This window comes from Xyrauchen texanus, chromosome 3, assembly GCF_025860055.1.
Source record: "Xyrauchen texanus isolate HMW12.3.18 chromosome 3, RBS_HiC_50CHRs, whole genome shotgun sequence".
NCBI classification, from domain to species: domain Eukaryota; kingdom Metazoa; phylum Chordata; class Actinopteri; order Cypriniformes; family Catostomidae; genus Xyrauchen; species Xyrauchen texanus.
In genome coordinates, this window is record NC_068278.1 from 45,234,773 (window position 1) to 45,253,679 (window position 18,907).

The 18,907-nt window shown below is 37.9% G+C and overlaps 1 protein-coding gene across 1 annotated transcript; it reads right to left on the reverse strand.

Moving 5' to 3' along the window:
* Positions 1-1,336: 1,336 nt before the first annotated feature.
* Positions 1,337-7,619, reverse strand: tbx5b (T-box transcription factor 5b). The gene is made up of 9 exons (XM_052095641.1): positions 7,535-7,619; positions 6,993-7,166; positions 6,280-6,374; positions 5,804-5,923; positions 4,307-4,454; positions 3,736-3,888; positions 3,550-3,641; positions 2,591-2,724; positions 1,337-2,013 (listed from the first exon to the last, which is right to left on the reverse strand). The coding sequence occupies exons 2-9, from the start codon at positions 7,134-7,136 to the stop codon at positions 1,610-1,612; spliced, it is 1,290 nt and encodes a 429-aa protein (XP_051951601.1). The 5' UTR covers positions 7,137-7,166; positions 7,535-7,619; the 3' UTR covers positions 1,337-1,609.
* Positions 7,620-18,907: the final 11,288 nt, after the last annotated feature.

The following is an 18,907-nucleotide window of genomic DNA, read 5'->3' on the forward strand; positions in this document are numbered from 1 at the left end:
ATACTTCCCTTTTCACCTCTCTCATCTCTCTCTCTCTCTCTCTCTCTCTCTCTCTCTCTCTCTCTCTCTCTCTCCCTCCATCACTCTCTCTCACTCCCTCTCTCTCTCTCACTATCTCTCTGTATCTTTTGCCTTCGGCCATGACAAGATTGGTAACATCATGGCTCCCTTAACGGACTATGACACGAGCAGTACCCAGCATTCCCTTTTCTCATCATAATACAAAATAAAAATAAACAAAATAAAGGACCCCCATCCCTCTGAGGTGTGTGTTCAGAAGGATGTGAGGCTTAAGATATGTAGGGTTTTATATCTGACTCTATCTTGCATTTGGGTTTGTTATTGTTTGTACATCAGCATCAGTAAAGTGAAATATTATCCAGAGGAACAATCCCATTAACATTTATGTTTCACAGTGTGGGAATAGTAACAGAGATTCACACATTTCACTGGAAGCTATTTGATTGCCAAAAATCTACACAAAATCTCATATACATCACTAAAGACGCAGGGGACATGCAAACGTCCATCACTGGATTCGGGATAAGAGGAAATGAAAAGTTTTCTATTTATATATATATATTGTGGAAATCTCTGATTATTTTGAACTATCCTGAAGCCCCATTAGTTTCCACATGCTCCACAGTGTTAGTGAACAGAAATTTTCTATGATCGGGTGAAGTTTTTCTCAGGAACATTCCTGGAGATTAAAAGGATCTTGATGATTAATTTTAGGTTCTTCAGTGTTTTAGTTTCCGTGTTCTTTAAAGGAATATTCTGGGCTCAACACAAGTTATGCTCAATCGACAGCATTTGTGGCATAATATTATTACCACCAAAAAATAATTTCGACTAATCTCTAGTTTTCTTTAAAAAAAAAAAAGAAGCAAAGATCGATGTTACATTGAGGCACTTAGAATAGAAGTGAATGTGGTAACTTTTGGAGGGTTTAAAGGCAGAACTGTGAAGCTTATCATTTTATAAAAGCACATACATTAATTCTTCTGTCTAAACTATTGTCTTATCTGTATACAATTGTTGTTTACGGGGATTACAGGGTTTCTACATCATGGCAATGAAGTTGTAAAATTGTCAATAACTTTACATCTTGAGGCTAAACTCTTGAAACAGAGAGTATTTTCATTTAAACGAATTGGCCCCAATTCACTTCCATTGTGTCTCACTATAAGGGGGTGGGGGGGGGGGGGGGGTGAATACATTTTTGTGGTAATCAACAAATGCCACTAATGCTGTCAAATGTGCTTAACTTGCATTGAACCCGCAATATTCCTTTAAAGAACCCATAGTTATTATAACTATTACATAGTTTGGAAGAATTGGAGAGTTAGGGAGAGTTTTCCTTAGGCCTTGTGCTCCTTTTTGGTTCTAAATGGAACCTTTATTTTTACTGAGAGAAGATCAGTTTATTTTGATAACAAAAATTTAGCATTTATTTTAACCTGACAGACATTGTTTGATTAATGACTATTTAAAAACTGTGGAGCAAACTAAAATGTTGTGATTTCAGGATGTTATGATTTATGAAGTCACAACAATTATTCACAGACTCACACACACAAACAGACATGCACACAGTGCACATACTTGCTCAGCTGCCCCCACACCAACTGCTTGGTTGTTGATTTTGGCTCAATGATTGATTGCAAGCATAAAGTGAGAAATCAGTCATCATGCAATGTGACTGAATGCCCACCTCACAGGTGTATTGTGGATACAGTTCCTGAGAGATGTCAGGGGTTGTACCAAACGTCCCACCCATTTCTTTAGCAGAGGAAAAGCTTTGGTAAGTTGTGCTGTCCGTATATGATGCCCATCTGATGTCCTCCATGCCAACCTGAGAGCTTCCATACATGCAAGGCAGCTGCTGTGCAGAATCCAAATTGCAGGGGACATTGTTCAAAGGGGCCACCTCTGGGGAGAGCTGGTATGTGAAGAGGTGATAGGTGGGGTCATGAGTGGGATGAGTTTCAGTGAGGGTGTGGTCACGGTCACCTGCACAAAAAAGGGTAAATTCACCCAAACAGGACAATTCTATCATACTCACCCTGATTTTGTCCCAAACATACATGACGTTCTTCTGCTGAATCTCTGAAACCTCATTCAATTCAAACATGGCGTGTTAACACGTGCCAAGTTTGATGTCAATGACGCAAGAACTAATGACAGAACATTGACGTCAAATGTGGTGCATCAAGGCACACCATATTTGAATTGATGTACAAATAAGATTTAAGAACTATGGCACAAAGGAAGATTTTTTAGCAAAAATGACTAGATATCAGTCTTTTGATATAATATGACTTCAGAAGTCTTGGAATATAGCGCATGAGTACAGTGCAGTCAACATAATGTATACATTATTATGAGTATGTGTTCCCTGGCTATCACACCCAGTACTTGCCCTTGCTAGTGCCATGTTCTACAGTTGGACCATATGACTTCTTTTACAGTATATTCATGGTGCTGTTTTTTAATGATTTTTGTAGCTCGGTAGCTTGATTTTGGAGCTTGACATAGTCAGTGCTCTCTACGGTATACTGAAGTGTGAGAATTCATTAGGACTGTGTACCTGAAGTGCTGGAGCGAGTGTAGCCAGGACTGGGTTTCTGTGGCATAGTGCATTCTGACTGAGAGAGACAGTCAGGAGAGGGTGGAGCAACTCTCTGCCGGGCAGTGCTACGTGGTACCAGTGGGTACTCCTTACTGTGGAAAGAGGGCAAAGTGGGCATCAGACACAGTGATTCCTACAGCAAAGACCCAAAAATATTTGAAAAAATTGAGAGTATGTTTAAAAGAAAAACTCAAAAGTTATGTAGGAGATTGCAGAGGCTGACTGATAATGAGGGGGTGAATCAGGGTAGTTGAAGAAAAACTGGCACTTGGGTTCATAGATAAGGGTGTTAAGACAAGAGCAGGGTGTGGGAAATAAGGCTATGCTTTGTATTGACATAGTGGGGCTAAGGGGGTAAGAGATATAATTTGCACAGTACTGATCGTTTCTAATTAAATTGCTATGCTGAGGGACAATTACAGTAGCTAACTATATTTTTTTCTCCCACTTTACCCAATCTGACTCATTCCTCTCTCTCTCTCTCTCTCTCTCGCTCTCTCTCTCTGTTTCACTCTCTGTTTCACTCTCTCATAAATGCATATGCACAGATGTGCACACACATTAGCCCCTCAATGACCTCTCTGTGTGACAGTGTGTTGTGCTGCACTACTCTTAATATTGTTACACTATAAATATCACTCTCTTGTGTGTCACATTCAATACTGTCAACACAAAGCTTTGACTTTGGTTCCCAAATCCTGCAAGTCAAAAGGACAACATATTCTCTGTGTATCCAAAACAACATTAGTGCCTAGAAGATGCTGCACGCAATTACATGTAGGCACACAGAATAGACATAAATGAAGATGAGAAAAATGTTACATTAGATATTCATTGTTACACACATACAGTCACAAAATATATCTGTGTGAGCACATGCATATCCTTTAAAACATTTAACATTTTGTCTGTCCCACCTTTGAGTACGGGACATGCGATGCAGTTTGATGTCATCATTTCCACGGAAACCTTTAGCAAAAGGATTATTCTCAATCTTCAGATGAGTGATCTAATAATAAAAACCGAGGATTAAACACTCTGCTGTCTTTCTGAAAATCTATCCATTCATTTTTGATTGGGTCCAGTCCTGCCATGACGCTTACTGTGTGATTCTGGTAGGAAGTCACAGCGATGAAGGCCGTCTCAGGAAAGGAGTGTGTGCAAAAACTTGTGTTGCTGGAGCCAAAGCTGTTCCTCTCATCTGCTTTCACTATGTGCAGCCTCGGCAGGTATTTATGCATGGAGTTTAAAATTATCTGGAGCAAAGAACAAAAAGAGATTTCATTGTCAGAATGTTGTGTGTCCAGTTCAATTAAACTAAGGTGTATATTAATGATTGGAAAGTTTATGTCCATCAATAAAGATAAGAGTTATTTCACCAGAAAACAAAAATTCAGTCATCAGTTTCTTACCCTCATGATGTTCCAAACCCATATGACTTTCTTTCTTACATGAAACACCAAAGGAGATGCTAGGCAGAGTGTTAGGGACTGACAGTTTCAGTCACAAATGATTTGAAAGTAAATAAAGATTGAGACTGTCAGTACTTAACATCCATTGGAGAAAGTCATACAGGTTTGGAACAACAGGTAAATGATGACAGATTTTTAAGGTTTGGGTGACCTTTCCTTTCAAATAAATAAACATATAAATGTGATTGCTCTCATTACTGACATGTCCAAACGGGTCCAGGTGGTTGTTGGTAAGCTTGAGTTTCTGGAAAGAGACAAGTTGTCTCATCCAGTGAGCACCTGAAGCCGGTGAATCTGGGTGCACATACAGTCGGCCTGGAATTGCAGGCTCAGCTTTACCACTGATAGACCTGTCGAACAGAAAGGACATGAATGGGTTGGTCCAGTTCAAAAAGATAAAGCCTCTCCGTCTGCTCCACATGTCTGAGAATGACTGTCTCTGATACAGTGGTTTTTCACGGCAATTCTGTGTGGATCCTCAATTCACAGAACAATATTCACCAACAAAGAAGCATAATAGTGTAATTTGAACTTCATGTAACACCAGCCAAGAGTTCTTTAAAATGGTTAATTTTCTGTTAATACTTGCTTTACTACTTTCTCTTCCCTAAAAATGTTACAGAAATTTATTTTTATTTTGCATGTTTTTGCACACAGTTTTTCTAAGTAAATCTTAATGGTATCAGTTTAAGTAAAATATATTAACCTTCACAGTATAGTATTGATTAAAGTTATTGACTAAATTTAACTTAAATATGTTTAGTAAATACAGTTACTTTTACTCACATAAATGATATACATGTTACTAGAATAAACTTAGTACAATATAAATTACCATATTAATAGAACATGTCACATTTTAAACATTTATTATACCACATGACAAACAGAAGCCCCCCACAGAGACTCATATGCATGCTTTATTGTCTATGAAAGACCTCAACTTGCATGATTGGCATCAGAATAAAATACAGAGCATGCAGACCTAAACACTTGGTACACAAAACAAGATGACGGTGACAATCAAAATATATATATATATATATATATATATATATATATATATATATATATATATATATATATCTTTTTTTTTTATCATGAACGGTAATTTTGAATAGAAAATTTTGAATAGAAAATGGTAATTTTGAATAGTTCAGACTGCACAAAACAAGAAGTTACCAAATGTAACAACAAAATTAACAATAAAAATAAACTTGCAATCTCATTAATTATTCAAGCCCAGTGTATGCTGGAAACACCAGCTTCAAAAAGAAATATTTACTTACATATACATAACCAGTGACATTTACTCAAATTAGCAAATAAATATGACATGGTTAGGAAAAATACACAATGACACATTGTAAAGATATCAATCTACTTATGCTAGAGTATTCATTTTTACATGTTTGAATGTAGAATTTACTTAATATTTTCATTTTCACACATAAACTTCTTCAATGTAGAAAGTACTTAATCTTTTCTGCTATATTTACTTCACCACAAGATCATTTTTTGCCAGCATTTTATTGTCCTTTCATGCAATAATTCATTCATCACTCAAAACCTCAAATAAAAACCTATTTTAACAGTTATTTTTTTTAAAGGAATTATAACATCTGAATAAAAATGTGGACCTATCTATAAATGAAAGCTTTTAAAGATTTATTTTAAATTATTTAATCGCAAAACTTACCACTTGTTATCTGCAAACTTATATCGGTGCTCGTCGGCTGAAACAATGTCCATAAGTAAGATATATTTCGCTTTGGGGTTTAGGCCTGTTACCTTTACCTTGTAGCTGGGAAACATTCGTCTGCAAAAGATTAATGTTACGTTAATGTACAACGACAGTAAAAAATAAAAAAACAATATGAAAATAATCTAACAATTAAAAACACAACAACAATAATGGTAATAATAATAATAACTATAATAGCCTAATACATTTTTATTGATTTGCTATTGAAATAATAGGTGTAATATGCTGTTTTTATATATATATATATATACAAATTAATGTTTTTAAATAATTGCTGAACAACAAACAACGTTCTCAATATCAGAAGAAGCATCAAACTTAGCATTTAGTACAATTGCTGCGGTACTCTAACGACGATATACCGGTCTGAGGAGAATAATGAAAAGTGATGTGAAAAGTGTATTGCTCACCGGCCAGCTTTGGTGATGATCATCTCTGTTGTGACATCATGAAATTTCGCCCACAGATCTCTCTCGTGCAAATAAACTTTGATTCCCTCCATTCCCTGCACGCAAGGGGCGGCAAAAACATGAAGTGCAAATTAATGCAGGGTTTAGTTTATAATTTCAGTCTGCAGTCTGTTGACAAATGATAACGTCGTTAAAGCCTTAAAGTGATCAGATGTTTTCTGTTCTGTTTTTAAGGCTTTTACCATGCAGTGTATTATGAAGCAGTCCTTATGATGAATGTAATAACGGTAGACCTCCAATCAATCTAATATGGCCTAAAAATATGGCAGCTATTTAAAACAAGTTGTGTGTTCATCTTGAGGATAGCAATATCACAACAATTTGTCTAAATGTTGCATGATTAAATGTAATGGTTACCAAAGACATTATATTTGATCAATACAATAGGCCTATGTTTTGATGAATGTAATGCTAGTAAACAATTATGTCTAGGCCTACTTCTGTATTGTAGCCTAAATATAATAAAATAGTACAAATTATAGGCCTACGCTTTATTGCTTTCGGGGTGATAGGTGCAATAAAAAGCAATAACAACAGTTGCCATAATAATAACATTAATAATATTAATTTAAGATTAAAATCCGTTTTAAAAAATCTTACAGGATTTCCCCAATAATTCTTGTCTTAGGTTAAGGTGCACGTGCATGGCTGACCTGTTGTGAGAGCTGAGTTTGCAGCGGCGGCGACCCGGTTCTGTTCCGACTATGACGTCCGGAATCTTTGTCCTTTTCTAAATCCATTGCTGGTGAAACACCGCCAGAACAGGAATGTAAAGATCCGAACTCTAAATTCGCCATAACTCCGTCTGAGTATTGAATTACGGTGATCTAAAAATGAGAGCATGAAAAAGGCAGAAATGCTTTCACCAGGAGTTATCCAGACTATTGTGATTATATTATTGTGTACATATATGCTGACATTTTAAAACAGAAACGAATTGGCTTTAAAATAATGAATGGTCTACAAACTGATGTAATCAACTGGCTTCCTTAAATTCTTGATTGAATTGTTGACCGTTTAATAACACATTATTTTCCCTAAATGAAATATGCCCTTTGATTATAAAAATATGAATGTTAGTTGAAAATGTCGATTTAGGCTTCTATAGCTACTGAAATGTCTCAATTGTGTTACAGAGTCTGAGTTGCATTCATTTAATTTGTATTTCATTTTTTATTATTAAATAATCTCCTACCTCATTGTATGAGGAACATTTCGGAGGCTATCGTTGCTCACTAAATTCCGAAACGTATTTAAAAATAACTCCCGCTGATCTGTTACACCTCTAAAATAAATAAATAGGTAAAAATAATAATATTAATCCTCGAACACAGAGATAAACTCCGCAACAGTTCAGAACGTTGTCATGTCGTCATTAATTATCCGATTTTTCCTGCTCTGTTTTTCCTCTCCTCTCTGATCCTTATTTCCCGATCTTGTCCTGTTCCCTTTTCTGCCGTGTCTGTCTTTTCTCCCTCCATCCATTCTCTGTCTCCTATTAGCGTGATGCCTACTCTGTCGTCACACCTTTATTCATTCACGCATGCACTCGTGACACGCGATGTCCAAACTCGCGCATTGAAATAAACACACGACGACAAAACCCCAGATCAACACATCCTCTCCTCCATGATAAATCTGCTTGTTCCTAAGTGCTTCCAAAAATACAGGCTGTATCCAAAATTGTCGAGGAAAACATCGTAAAATGAAATATATCCACTCACCTAACTGGCGCAGAATTTATACACAGCCTCTAAATTGTTCTGTAAATAATCTGCGCTTGTCAGTCAGCATCACTATGTGCGCGAGAGCTGCGCGCGGCGGGGTTAAAAGTTGACGAGGTCGAAAGGAGGTAACTAGGAGAGCGGTCTGTCTCGCTCTCTCGCGCGCTCTCTCTCTCTCTCTCTCTGTGTGTGTGTGTCCGTAGGCTATTTGTTTCGTAGGCTAGATAGTATTCCTCTATTACAGGAATAAAACCTTGGATTTTTTGTTTTTGTTTCTTTTTTGATCGATTTGATTTACGAACATTCTCGTCAAGATAAACGGTAATCCCGCGCTGAGATAAAGACAGGACACCAGGCGAGGTTGACCCTGAACTCGAGACGCACAGGTGCTCGGATTAGGATCTGTTTAATGTGATTTGGACAAACGACTAGACAATTTACCAAAGATGTTTTATGTCTTTACTGATATAGCCCACAGGTAACACCTTATAAGGTTCCATTCGTTAACATTATTTATTTAACAATTAACGATATAGGCCTATATATATATATATATTTACCAAATCTTTGCTAATGTTAGTGAATAAAAGTACAAGTGTTCATTGTTAGTTCATAGTGCATTGACTAGTATTATCATATAACTTTGGAATTTAAAAATGTAGGCTATAATCTGATGAAAATTAAATTAAGATTATGCTGATAAATATTGCTCATTGTTAGTTCATGTTAACTAATGTAGTTAATTTATATTAACAAACAGAATCGTATTGTAATGTACCCTGATATAATTACAAAAGGTCTACTAATAAATCTATTATTATGGCTGTTGTTTCTGCAAAGTGATTTCTGATATGGATAAATTCATGCTTTCATGGGTTTCTTGGGCCTGTTCGTCATAGACTGATAAAGAATCCATCTAAAAATCATTCACCATATTTTTCTAGAGTTTCAGAAACCATATGGCCAATATTATTATGTGTTGTAGGCTACATATACTGATATACTGATCTTTCTGGCATCACTGTCTGAGTATCAGAACATTTGGTAAGACACATGCCTGACTTCACTTAGTTCTGGGATAGGAACTGCAACAGAAAACACTTATTAAGATTCTGTGAGACGTCTGGAGATTAAAAAAAAAAAATACAAACAAAAATGCGTAGCATAGATAGATACCAATATAGAAATTTATATAAAATGATTGTTAATATATTTAAGCATTTATTTTGGTCTACATATTGAACTCCCACTAGCCTATTTGGAAAAATCTACGTTTCATGTATGAAAACGGACATTTTTATAGTATATTGAGATATAGCCTGCATACAAGTATGTGTCCTTATGTGAAAATGAAATTTAAACATATATTTAATGTTTTTTAAAACATATTTCTGCCATATATCAGATTTATGTAGATAGATTAAATTATGCAAATTCCTCACGACGATGTAGCTTTTTGTTAAAATAACGTTAAGATCAGTTACAAGTTTCCATACGACTTGATAGAGATAAATAAAAAAAACAGACAAAAACGTCTTATTTTCAAAATGCTTCATTAAGGCATTTGAGTTGTCGAACACGTCCCACTTTCAATAAAACAAATCAATTGCGCCACCATGTGGGAGTCGGATCAAAGGTCATCGCCACTTCATTTCACTTCAAAACATTTCCAAGAATGAAGCTTGTGCGGCATTTTAGTTCGCAATAATAGTTTGCATTTGAGTGTACTCCACGGATGTGATTAAACACTGCTGGACTAATATACAAAGATCAGCCACAACATTAGCTAATACCACCGGCCTGATGTGTCAACCCAGTCTCATATAAAAACGTACCCTGACTACATTGGTCCAAAGTGCAAAACGTAGAGGGGTTACAATAATGGCCCTTGAATTGTATGACTGTTACGTTTTTTTTGCCTATTCGTTTGCGTCCAAGTCACGTGACTTTCAAGATTCCTGCCGTGAGAACAAAAAACATGGCGGACATTTCTCTCATTTTTAGTGAAAAAAATCAATATTTTGAGTTAGTTTCTGCATAAAAATAAGTTTTGATTACATTTCTAGCGAGAAATATATATTATATGTGAATAATATTCACTCAGTGAATGTACATAAGCACTCGCTTGCTCGTTGTAGCGAAGATTTTTCAGATCTCGCCAGAATAATGTGAAACTGATACGTTTTGGTTGCTATGGACTAGGGCTGCAACAACGAATCGATAAAATTCGATTATTAAAAGAGTTGGCATCGAATTTCATTATCGATTCGTTGTGTCGCGCAATTATTACGCCAGTCAATAATTCGCAGAGACGTTTGAGTATAAATAAAAAAAAGTTGAGTTGAGTGGGGAGCGGAGCATCTATGAGGCGCCGGACTGGACAAAAGCGAAGCGAACTCCGCGAGCGCGAGAGATACCGAGTGTGTCCGCGATCGCGCGAAAGAGACCGAGTGTGTCCGAGATCGCGCGAAAGAGACCGAGTGTGTCTGCGGTAAATTGCTACATAGCTACTACGTAGTAGGCTATATATTACTAAATACCTTACACACCATAGGAGGTGGTCAATCCATTGTATTAGTTTTTTTATATTATTTTATTTTATATTGTATTTATATTTTATATACATTGTATTTATAATTAATATTAGGATAGACTAGAGATAGTATCTTCTGTTATAATTATTATTATTGCTATTATTATTATTATTACCTATTATCCATGCGTGAGACTTGTCATTTTTGTGCATTTGCTTGTCAAATAATGTCAAAGATTTTGTTAAAGATTATAACATCTTTGACAAAAAACTAAATAAAACACAAGTTTGTGAGTGTGTGCATCTGTGAGTGTGAGTGTGTGCAAGTGTAGTGTAGAGAACAAGTTCAAACAAATTCTGTTAAGTTTTCTGATTTGTATTTTTCTTTATTTTTTATAAATTATTTATTGTTCTGACAGCTCAGGTCCCTTTAAACAAAAATATTCATCTTTTTGTGCACTTTATTTTTAAAAAGCCTATATATTTACACATGTAGGACCTATTCATTTAGCTGACGCTTTTATCCAAAGCAACTTACAATTGTTATATATGTCAGAGGTCGCACGCCTCTGGAGCAACTAGGGGTTAAGTGTCTTGCTCAGGGACACATTGGTGTCTCACAGTGGATTCAAACCCGGGTCTCTCACACCGTGTCTTATCCATTGCGCATACAAATTAATGCTTTTTTGTTTTTGAATCCGATTCATCGATTAATAATCGACAGATTAATCTATTATTAAAATAATCGTTAGTTGCAGCCCTACAACGCTGCTATCGCCTAGCATAGCTGTGGCCCCAGATTCCACATAAGACTCTCCCTTGCGATTTCGCTCAGTCTGATGGATCAAACCCCCGCCCACTACATGTGTTGCGTCTGAGGTTGATTTGCTGATCAACACATTATTCCGTGGCAGCGGGAGAAACTAATGTTGACAAAGTGATGAGTTACGATCGGTCTGCTGTGTTTAATTTTGAAATCTACCGGATCTTCTGTGCATTTAACTTCCTGTGTGGTGCGATCTCATTGATGGGTTTTGACGCATCATTGCCCCACGAAGAAGTCCTTTTAGCTTGCTTGTTGGTATTACTCCTCGATCACGATCTATCTATCTATCTATCTATCTATCTATCTATCTATCTATCTATCTATCTATCTATCTATCTATCTATCTATCTATCTATCTATGTATGTGTGAAGGAGAGAGATGAGCTGTCAAGCTTTTACAAACACAGCATGTGTTTTCTGGTTTGCTACAAAGTGGGAGTCTTTCAGGCTTTTGAATTTGTTTTAATAAACTGTATAACATACACATAGCTTATGGAACAAAACAATGGGATTTAACATTTCCTTAATTCGTGGTGTTCTCCTCTGTCACCCACTGTGGCGGCCAAGTTTTCCCACTGTAATAAAAAGAGAATGTTATTAATTTAGGTGTTGACATCAGCCATGAATTAAAAACAACAACATTCAAAACAAACATGTCAAGGTTAAGGGTAAGTGATGAACAGCAAGCCACCCCTTCATTCAGTAGGTTTGTAAACTTACAGTAACCTGATAACAGTAAATTACCTGCCTATGGTAATATTTTGGTTAAGGTTTGAATATGCATTACCTACGGTGTAGCCATTTATTTGAAATCATATACCTCTGCTCTGAAGGTATCCATTGTAAAAGACCTCTGCAATTTGCTGCACAATAATAGTCTTGAAAATTTGGTCATGAAAGACTTCCCAAGTCTTTGGACTTTTGTAAATGCCTTTAACCAATGTGTTACTTTAGCATCACAATGTCAACATCTAATCAAAATTCAATATAAAGAAAAAGGAAATCCTTGCTCAGAATAAATTGGTGATTATGTCCAACATATGTCTCTCCATTATGGCAGTCAGGTTTATCTGCCGTAAGCGCCACATAACTGATAAAATACACAAACACTGTAAAACTCAGTGCCAAAAATTGTCCGCCCTCTTACGGGCCTGATGTGATAGCACATTTTGATAAATGAAACTCAGTCTCAGTTATTTGCTTTGCGTAGTAGATCTCCGTTCCCTTGCGCTGCTTAGCGTGTATGTTTAAACTTTAGGCAGCATGCAACATCATAATTTAGTTTTGATTGTAAACAATTAATCCATCCAGTTAATCTCATGGTACCCACATGCACCAAATTATAATTCATTTAGATTTGAGCAAGAGTTTTGCACAAAATAAATTAAAGGCAAGCTACATATAGATGGCTATCCCAAATACAACCCGTTCAGTTAAGTGGCTGAAGCAATTATGGATGTTAAATGGACTTGCACTTATATAGTGCTTTTATACTTTCTGGGACCACTCAAAGCACTTTTACAATGTTCATCACTACCACCCTTTTACACACACATTCATACAGCACTGTTTGCGGACAGGTTTTGGAGATTGGATTCCCACGTATTCACACACCCAATGACACATTGGGGGAAAGTGTGGGTTCAGTGTCTTGCCCAAGGACACTTCGACACTGAGCCACAGCCGCCCACAAATACAAGCCAAGGCTATTAATTTAAGTTTTGAAGTACTAAGAATTAGGCTATTCCAATCAAAACTATGACAAATTGTACATACCAGAGTGAACAGGGCTCCCATTCCACCAATTTCATTTGGATCCCCTGAAAAAACATCAAAGTTGGGGGGTTAAGGGGTTTCCAGTTGGGGTGCTGCAATTCCACTACACTAGTACATCTAAGACTTTTAATTATTGTAAAGCTAACCTTCTGTATTTTGCAGCGGATCACCCTCTTCACTGGGTAGTAAGTTTCCCCTTCTAGGATCCCATGGTTACATTCTGAAAGAGCAAAAAAAGTATGAGTTTGACCTCATACATCTTCATCAATGTATTAAAAATGATTTTGACAGGCAATACATGATATCTGATTTGAAATGTTGAAATGTAAATCTAGGAAAGCTTAATAACCTTTGGGTGATTTTTCCCCCCTCAGTTTCTTCCTTGTAGACATGTCTGAGGCTGCAGAATTCTTCTGCTTCTTTTTATTTTTTGCAGACATATCTGTTGAGATTAAGGAAATGTATATGTGAAGAGTTGTTATTACAATGAATACTGGTGTAAATACGTTTATTCCAATAACAAATATATAATGTCACTGTAACGTATGACCTTGTCCTGTTTTATGTTTCCCTTTTGTCTTCCATTTTGATACTTTCGTCACTCCATAGTTTTCACTTTTGAACCTTCTGTACCTCCATAGTCTTGTTAGCCATTGTGTTCATTGTTCATTGTTCTCACCTGTCCTCGTTAGTTTCCCATTGGTTTCTGTTCATCACCTTATCATGTTATTTTGAGTTCTGGTTGTTCATTGGTCCTGTCTTGTATTTATACCCTGCCTGTTTGTTCAGCCCCTGTCGATCGTTGAATGTTAGTAATGTTTGTTTGTTAGTTAGTGTATGTTTGAATGTCGTGCATGCTGCTCCGTGTTCCCTTCCCGAGTTTATGTTTATTTCCCCATTGAGGGTTTTCCTTTGTTTATTTGTTTGTTCAGTTAAATAAAGTAACTGCATTTGGATCCGCACCTCTGCCTGTCTTGTCCTGCTTCCCATGCGTGACAGTCACATTACAATTGGAAAGATATAGATTGTAATCTTTGGCACTCATTGAAATACATGGAAATTGTTTAACCATATGCTGTATGGTCACTTCTTCGCTCTACCAAGGGTTTTAGACTACAAGATGTACAAACAGGTGACCAATTGAAGGAAAAGCCTGGAAGATGAGGGGAAAAACAATGAATGTAGTTCCTCCTACACATATTACCTTTATCCTATAATCTCAATATTGATGGGAGATGTGTCTTCCAGACTGATAATGCTTCAATTCACAGGGCACAGGGTCTCACAGAATGATTTACTAAGTATGAAGATTCTGTCAATCTGATTCAATGGGTTTTACAAACCCTAATTCCAATGAAGCTGGGTCAACTGTAAAACTAAAATAAAAATATAATACAACGATTTGCAAATCACTTTCAACCTATATTAAATTGAATGCTCTACAAAGACAAGACATTTAATCTTCAAACTGAAAAACTTTATTGTTTTTTAGCTAATATTAACTCATTTTGAATTTGAGGCCTGCAACATACTCCTCAAAACCTGGGACAGGTTCAAGACTGGGAATGTTTGGAACATTCTGTTGAACAGGTTCATTGGAAACACGTGAGTGTCATGATTGTGCATAAAAGGGGCCTCCCCGGAATGGAGAATGGAAGAAGGATGACTTGCTTGTGAATGACTGAGCCTTCTGGGGATGCTATGTGACGGTGGGAATCACTACTGTAAAGGATATTAACGTGGGCTCAGGAACACCTTGGAAAACAATTGTCAGTTAACACAGTTTGTCGCTACTACAAGTGCTACGAGTGCTGTCCACATTTAAAATAGTTTTTGGAAATCACGGCCGTCATGTTCCTCGGGATAAAGAGGAAAAAGACCTCCCAGATTGTTATCAGCGCTATGTTCAAAAGCCATGGCGATGTGTTAGTGTCCATGGCATACCCATGCCCCATGACATTCAAAATGAGTGAATCTTTGCAAACAAACAATAAAGCTTTTCAGTTTGAACATTAAATATCTTGTCTTCGTTGTATATTCATTGAATATAGGAACTTCACTGGAATAGGGGTTTGTATGATCATCAGGGGCCTAATTTATAAAAGTATAAACACATATAAACAAACTGAGACATAAGAAACTGATTATGATGACAGAAATCCACGCTCCCCACAGAATATGAAAGCTTGCTAAGTTACACCATATTTTGAGTTGATTATTATTTTTTAACAGAAACCAGCATAGGACGTGAATTGTTACAGCCATGTATTTTGATGTGTGTGTGTGTGTGTGTGTGTGTGTGTGTGTGCGCGTGTGTGTGTGTGTGTGTGTGTGCACATACTGAGCTTGTCCATATACACAGTAGACTGAAGTGAATTCTATACAGCTAAAAATGAGGCACCAAAGACCTACAGCAGACTTTGGATGTGCAACAGTGCTCTCCATCATCATCAGTTCCTACATAGATTGAAGCTGTTCTGGTGGCACATTGTGGCCGATACCACCTCAGTAATTCACTAGCCAAAAGTTTGTTTTTGCTTCAGCATTTGTCAATCATCCTGTCAGAATTTTGAAACGTTATATTTCCCTTTAGTAATATTTGAAAGGCAAGTTATCCAGACCTACATATTAGTAGTTACTGGTATAACATCTCAGAAGTCACCTCACACTAATCAGTCACTTGTATTTTTTATTTTTTTATTTTAAATACATTTCTTCATTTAGAGTATTATTTTCATTAATACAGATTAAATGTTTAACATGGTTATCATGTATACCATGATTAAACAACATATGAAAAAGAAACACGACTAGCAATTGAATCATGATTTATATGCTATTTGAAAATATCAGCAGAACTTACCGTGTTTCTGCTGAGGTGGTTCAGTTATGGGAAGGATGGGAGGAGGCCTGGTGGTGGACTGGATGAGAGGAGGACTGGGGGTGGACTGGATGGGAGGAGGCCTGGTGGTGGGCTGGATGGTGGACTGGATGAGAGGAGGACTGGGGGTGGACTGGATGGGAGGAGGCCTGGTGGTGGGCTGAATGGTGGACTGGATGGGAGGAGGCCTGGTGGTGGGCTGGATGGTGGACTGGATGAGAGGAGGACTGGGGGTGGACTGGATGGGAGGAGGCCTGGTGGTGGGCTGAATGGTGGACTGGATGGGAGGAGGCCTGGTGGTGGGCTGGATGGTGGACTGGATGAGAGGAGGACTGGGGGTGGACTGGATGGGAGGAGGCCTGGTGGTGGGCTGGATGGTGGACTGGATGAGAGGAGGACTGGGGGTGGACTGGATGGGAGGAGGCCTGGTGGTGGGCTGAATGGTGGACTGGATGGGAGGAGGCCTGGTGGTGGGCTGGATGGTGGACTGGATGAGAGGAGGACTGGGGGTGGACTGGATGGGAGGAGGCCTGGTGGTGGGCTGAATGGTGGACTGGATGGGAGGAGGCCTGGTGGTGGGCTGGATGGTGGACTGGATGAGAGGAGGACTGGGGGTGGACTGGATGGGAGGAGGCCTGGTGGTGGGCTGGATGGTGGACTGGATGAGAGGAGGACTGGGGGTGGACTGGATGGGAGGAGGCCTGGTGGTGGGCTGAATGGTGGACTGGATGGGAGGAGGACTGGTGGTGGGCTCCTGGTTAGTACAACCTCAATGGTACAAAAAAAGGAAATTATTCACCTCCTGTAATAAGAACAAATGTCTCTTTTTTCTAGCAGTGACTGTGCTCGATAAGGAAACGTCCAGTACATTTGTCTTTTGTATTCTTCTGTCTATAAATGCTGCCCTATGGACTCTATGCTCTCTGTAGAACTGAGGCGAGGCTGACTTTATACTCTAGTGCAATGACACTATGACAGTGGTACCAAGAAAATTCCCAACTGTAATTGCTGTGTCTGTGCCACATTTATTTTTGTGGAGTAAGATTTTAAATAATCGCACACACTTACCATTAATTAACAGTTCATAGAGAGCCTTCATCCTGTCAAGGCATTTTTCTGAATGGTCTGACAGCTGCCATTTTGGCTGGAGGACTTGTGCGGACCAGGTTTTCTGCTTCTTCATTTTCTTTCCAATGAAGACTATGGCCTTGTACCCCAATGTGTTTAGCTTTTCCACCTGAAAATAAAGATATATATTATATAATATATACAGAAATATAAGCAATTACAAATGTCTGAAACATTGTGGGCTGTAATTATGTAAATAATAACTACAGACGTTAAACACATACCAAGACAGATGCCTCATCAATAACATGAGAGGTGGTTTGGTTTTTGTTTTGGTTTTTCAACCATGTCTCCTTTCTGGCCTCAAATTTCAGAAGTTTTTTTGCCAGTCTTTGCTTTCTTGGCTGAACTGACTGGCAATATTTGCAGGTCTTGGTGGCCACACCAATAGCTGATTTGCAGCTCACGCAGGTTGTTGTTGTTGACCCTCGTGGCATCTTAAAATTAGAATATAAAACAATCAACATTTAATAACCAAAGTGACAAAGGAACTGCATTATTTAAGTGTTACAATACAAATGTTTGTAATTTGGCCTTCTTCAGGATTATCAGTAGTGTCAGACATCAACACTCAAACATTTGTGTTTCATATTTTCAAACGCGATACAGCACGAGATATCGTTAATATCGATATAGTTTATTTTGCGTTTAAATGACTACATTTCTGCCCTTGAGCCGTGTGTCAGCTGTTGCAGTGCATTGTGGGATTTGTAGTAGGCCTATGAGTGAGTGGTGGGAGTGCGATTTACCGCGGGCCATTAATAATAGACGTATGAAATTATCCGTCCACGGAAAAAATATCGATATGACTTTTAGTCCATATCGCACAGCCCTACACATTCTATGCAACAATAACCCAAACTCCATAGTTTCATATACCTCCAAGTTGATTTCTGTTTTCATCTAGGTATTGTATTGTATTTTTTGTGTGTATTTTACCACTTGTCTTATAGCTCCTATCTCATTTTGATGCTGCTGCAGTGACATGAGAATGGAATCAATAAAGTTTTCAACTTATCATATCATTCTGACCTCGGTTAGCACATTGCCGCCAACTGCAGCTAACGTTAAATACGGTGGCTAATATAATGCTGGATAACCCCTATGTCATTGGACACATCCCTATAAATTCATGGTGATAGATAATTAAATTAATTTAATTTAATTTCGTGTATTCATTACCTACCTTTGAGGATGTACAGTATGAATGGTGGTGGCGGAGAGAGCGGACACCCCCCCTCACGAACTTGTCAATCTGCTGACCTCTGTGCCTCTGTGATAGGGCAAACCACGTGTCAATCAGCTACCTCTGGCAGCTAGTACGTTGCCCACACGTAAAAACATGATGCCACTTTTGTGGCGCGCTCCACTGTAAACTGTCTGCCGCGGGCTTCATTCCATTTCAAAGGTCTACCGTAACCTGAACCCAAAGACCACAGTCTCTGTTTTTAGGCATATTATAATCTGCGATTTTTAAAATAATACGTTTATTTCATTGTAGGCTATATTTCCAGCAGGGTGCCTGGCTGCAGCTGAGGTTATGACATCCAAAAAGGTCTCAGGCTCCTTACATACTAGTTATCCATCATGCCATCCAATAAAGCACTGCACACACTTTTTTTTGTCAACTCAAATCTAACTATATAACATTAGATGCATTGTGTAGCCTATTTGCTGTGGCATAAATAAATGACTTTGGC

Coding starts and splice junctions, on each gene's coding strand:
- tbx5b (XM_052095641.1), bottom strand. CDS start 7,136: ATGGCGAATTTAGAGTTCGGATCTTTACATTCCTGTTCTGGCGGTGTT. Junction 3,889..4,306: donor ACCTGGACCCGTTTGGACAT/GTCAGTAATGAG, acceptor TCTTTGCTCCAG/ATAATTTTAAACTCCATGCA. Junction 2,014..2,590: donor CACTCGCTCCAGCACTTCAG/GTACACAGTCCT, acceptor TTTTTTGTGCAG/GTGACCGTGACCACACCCTC.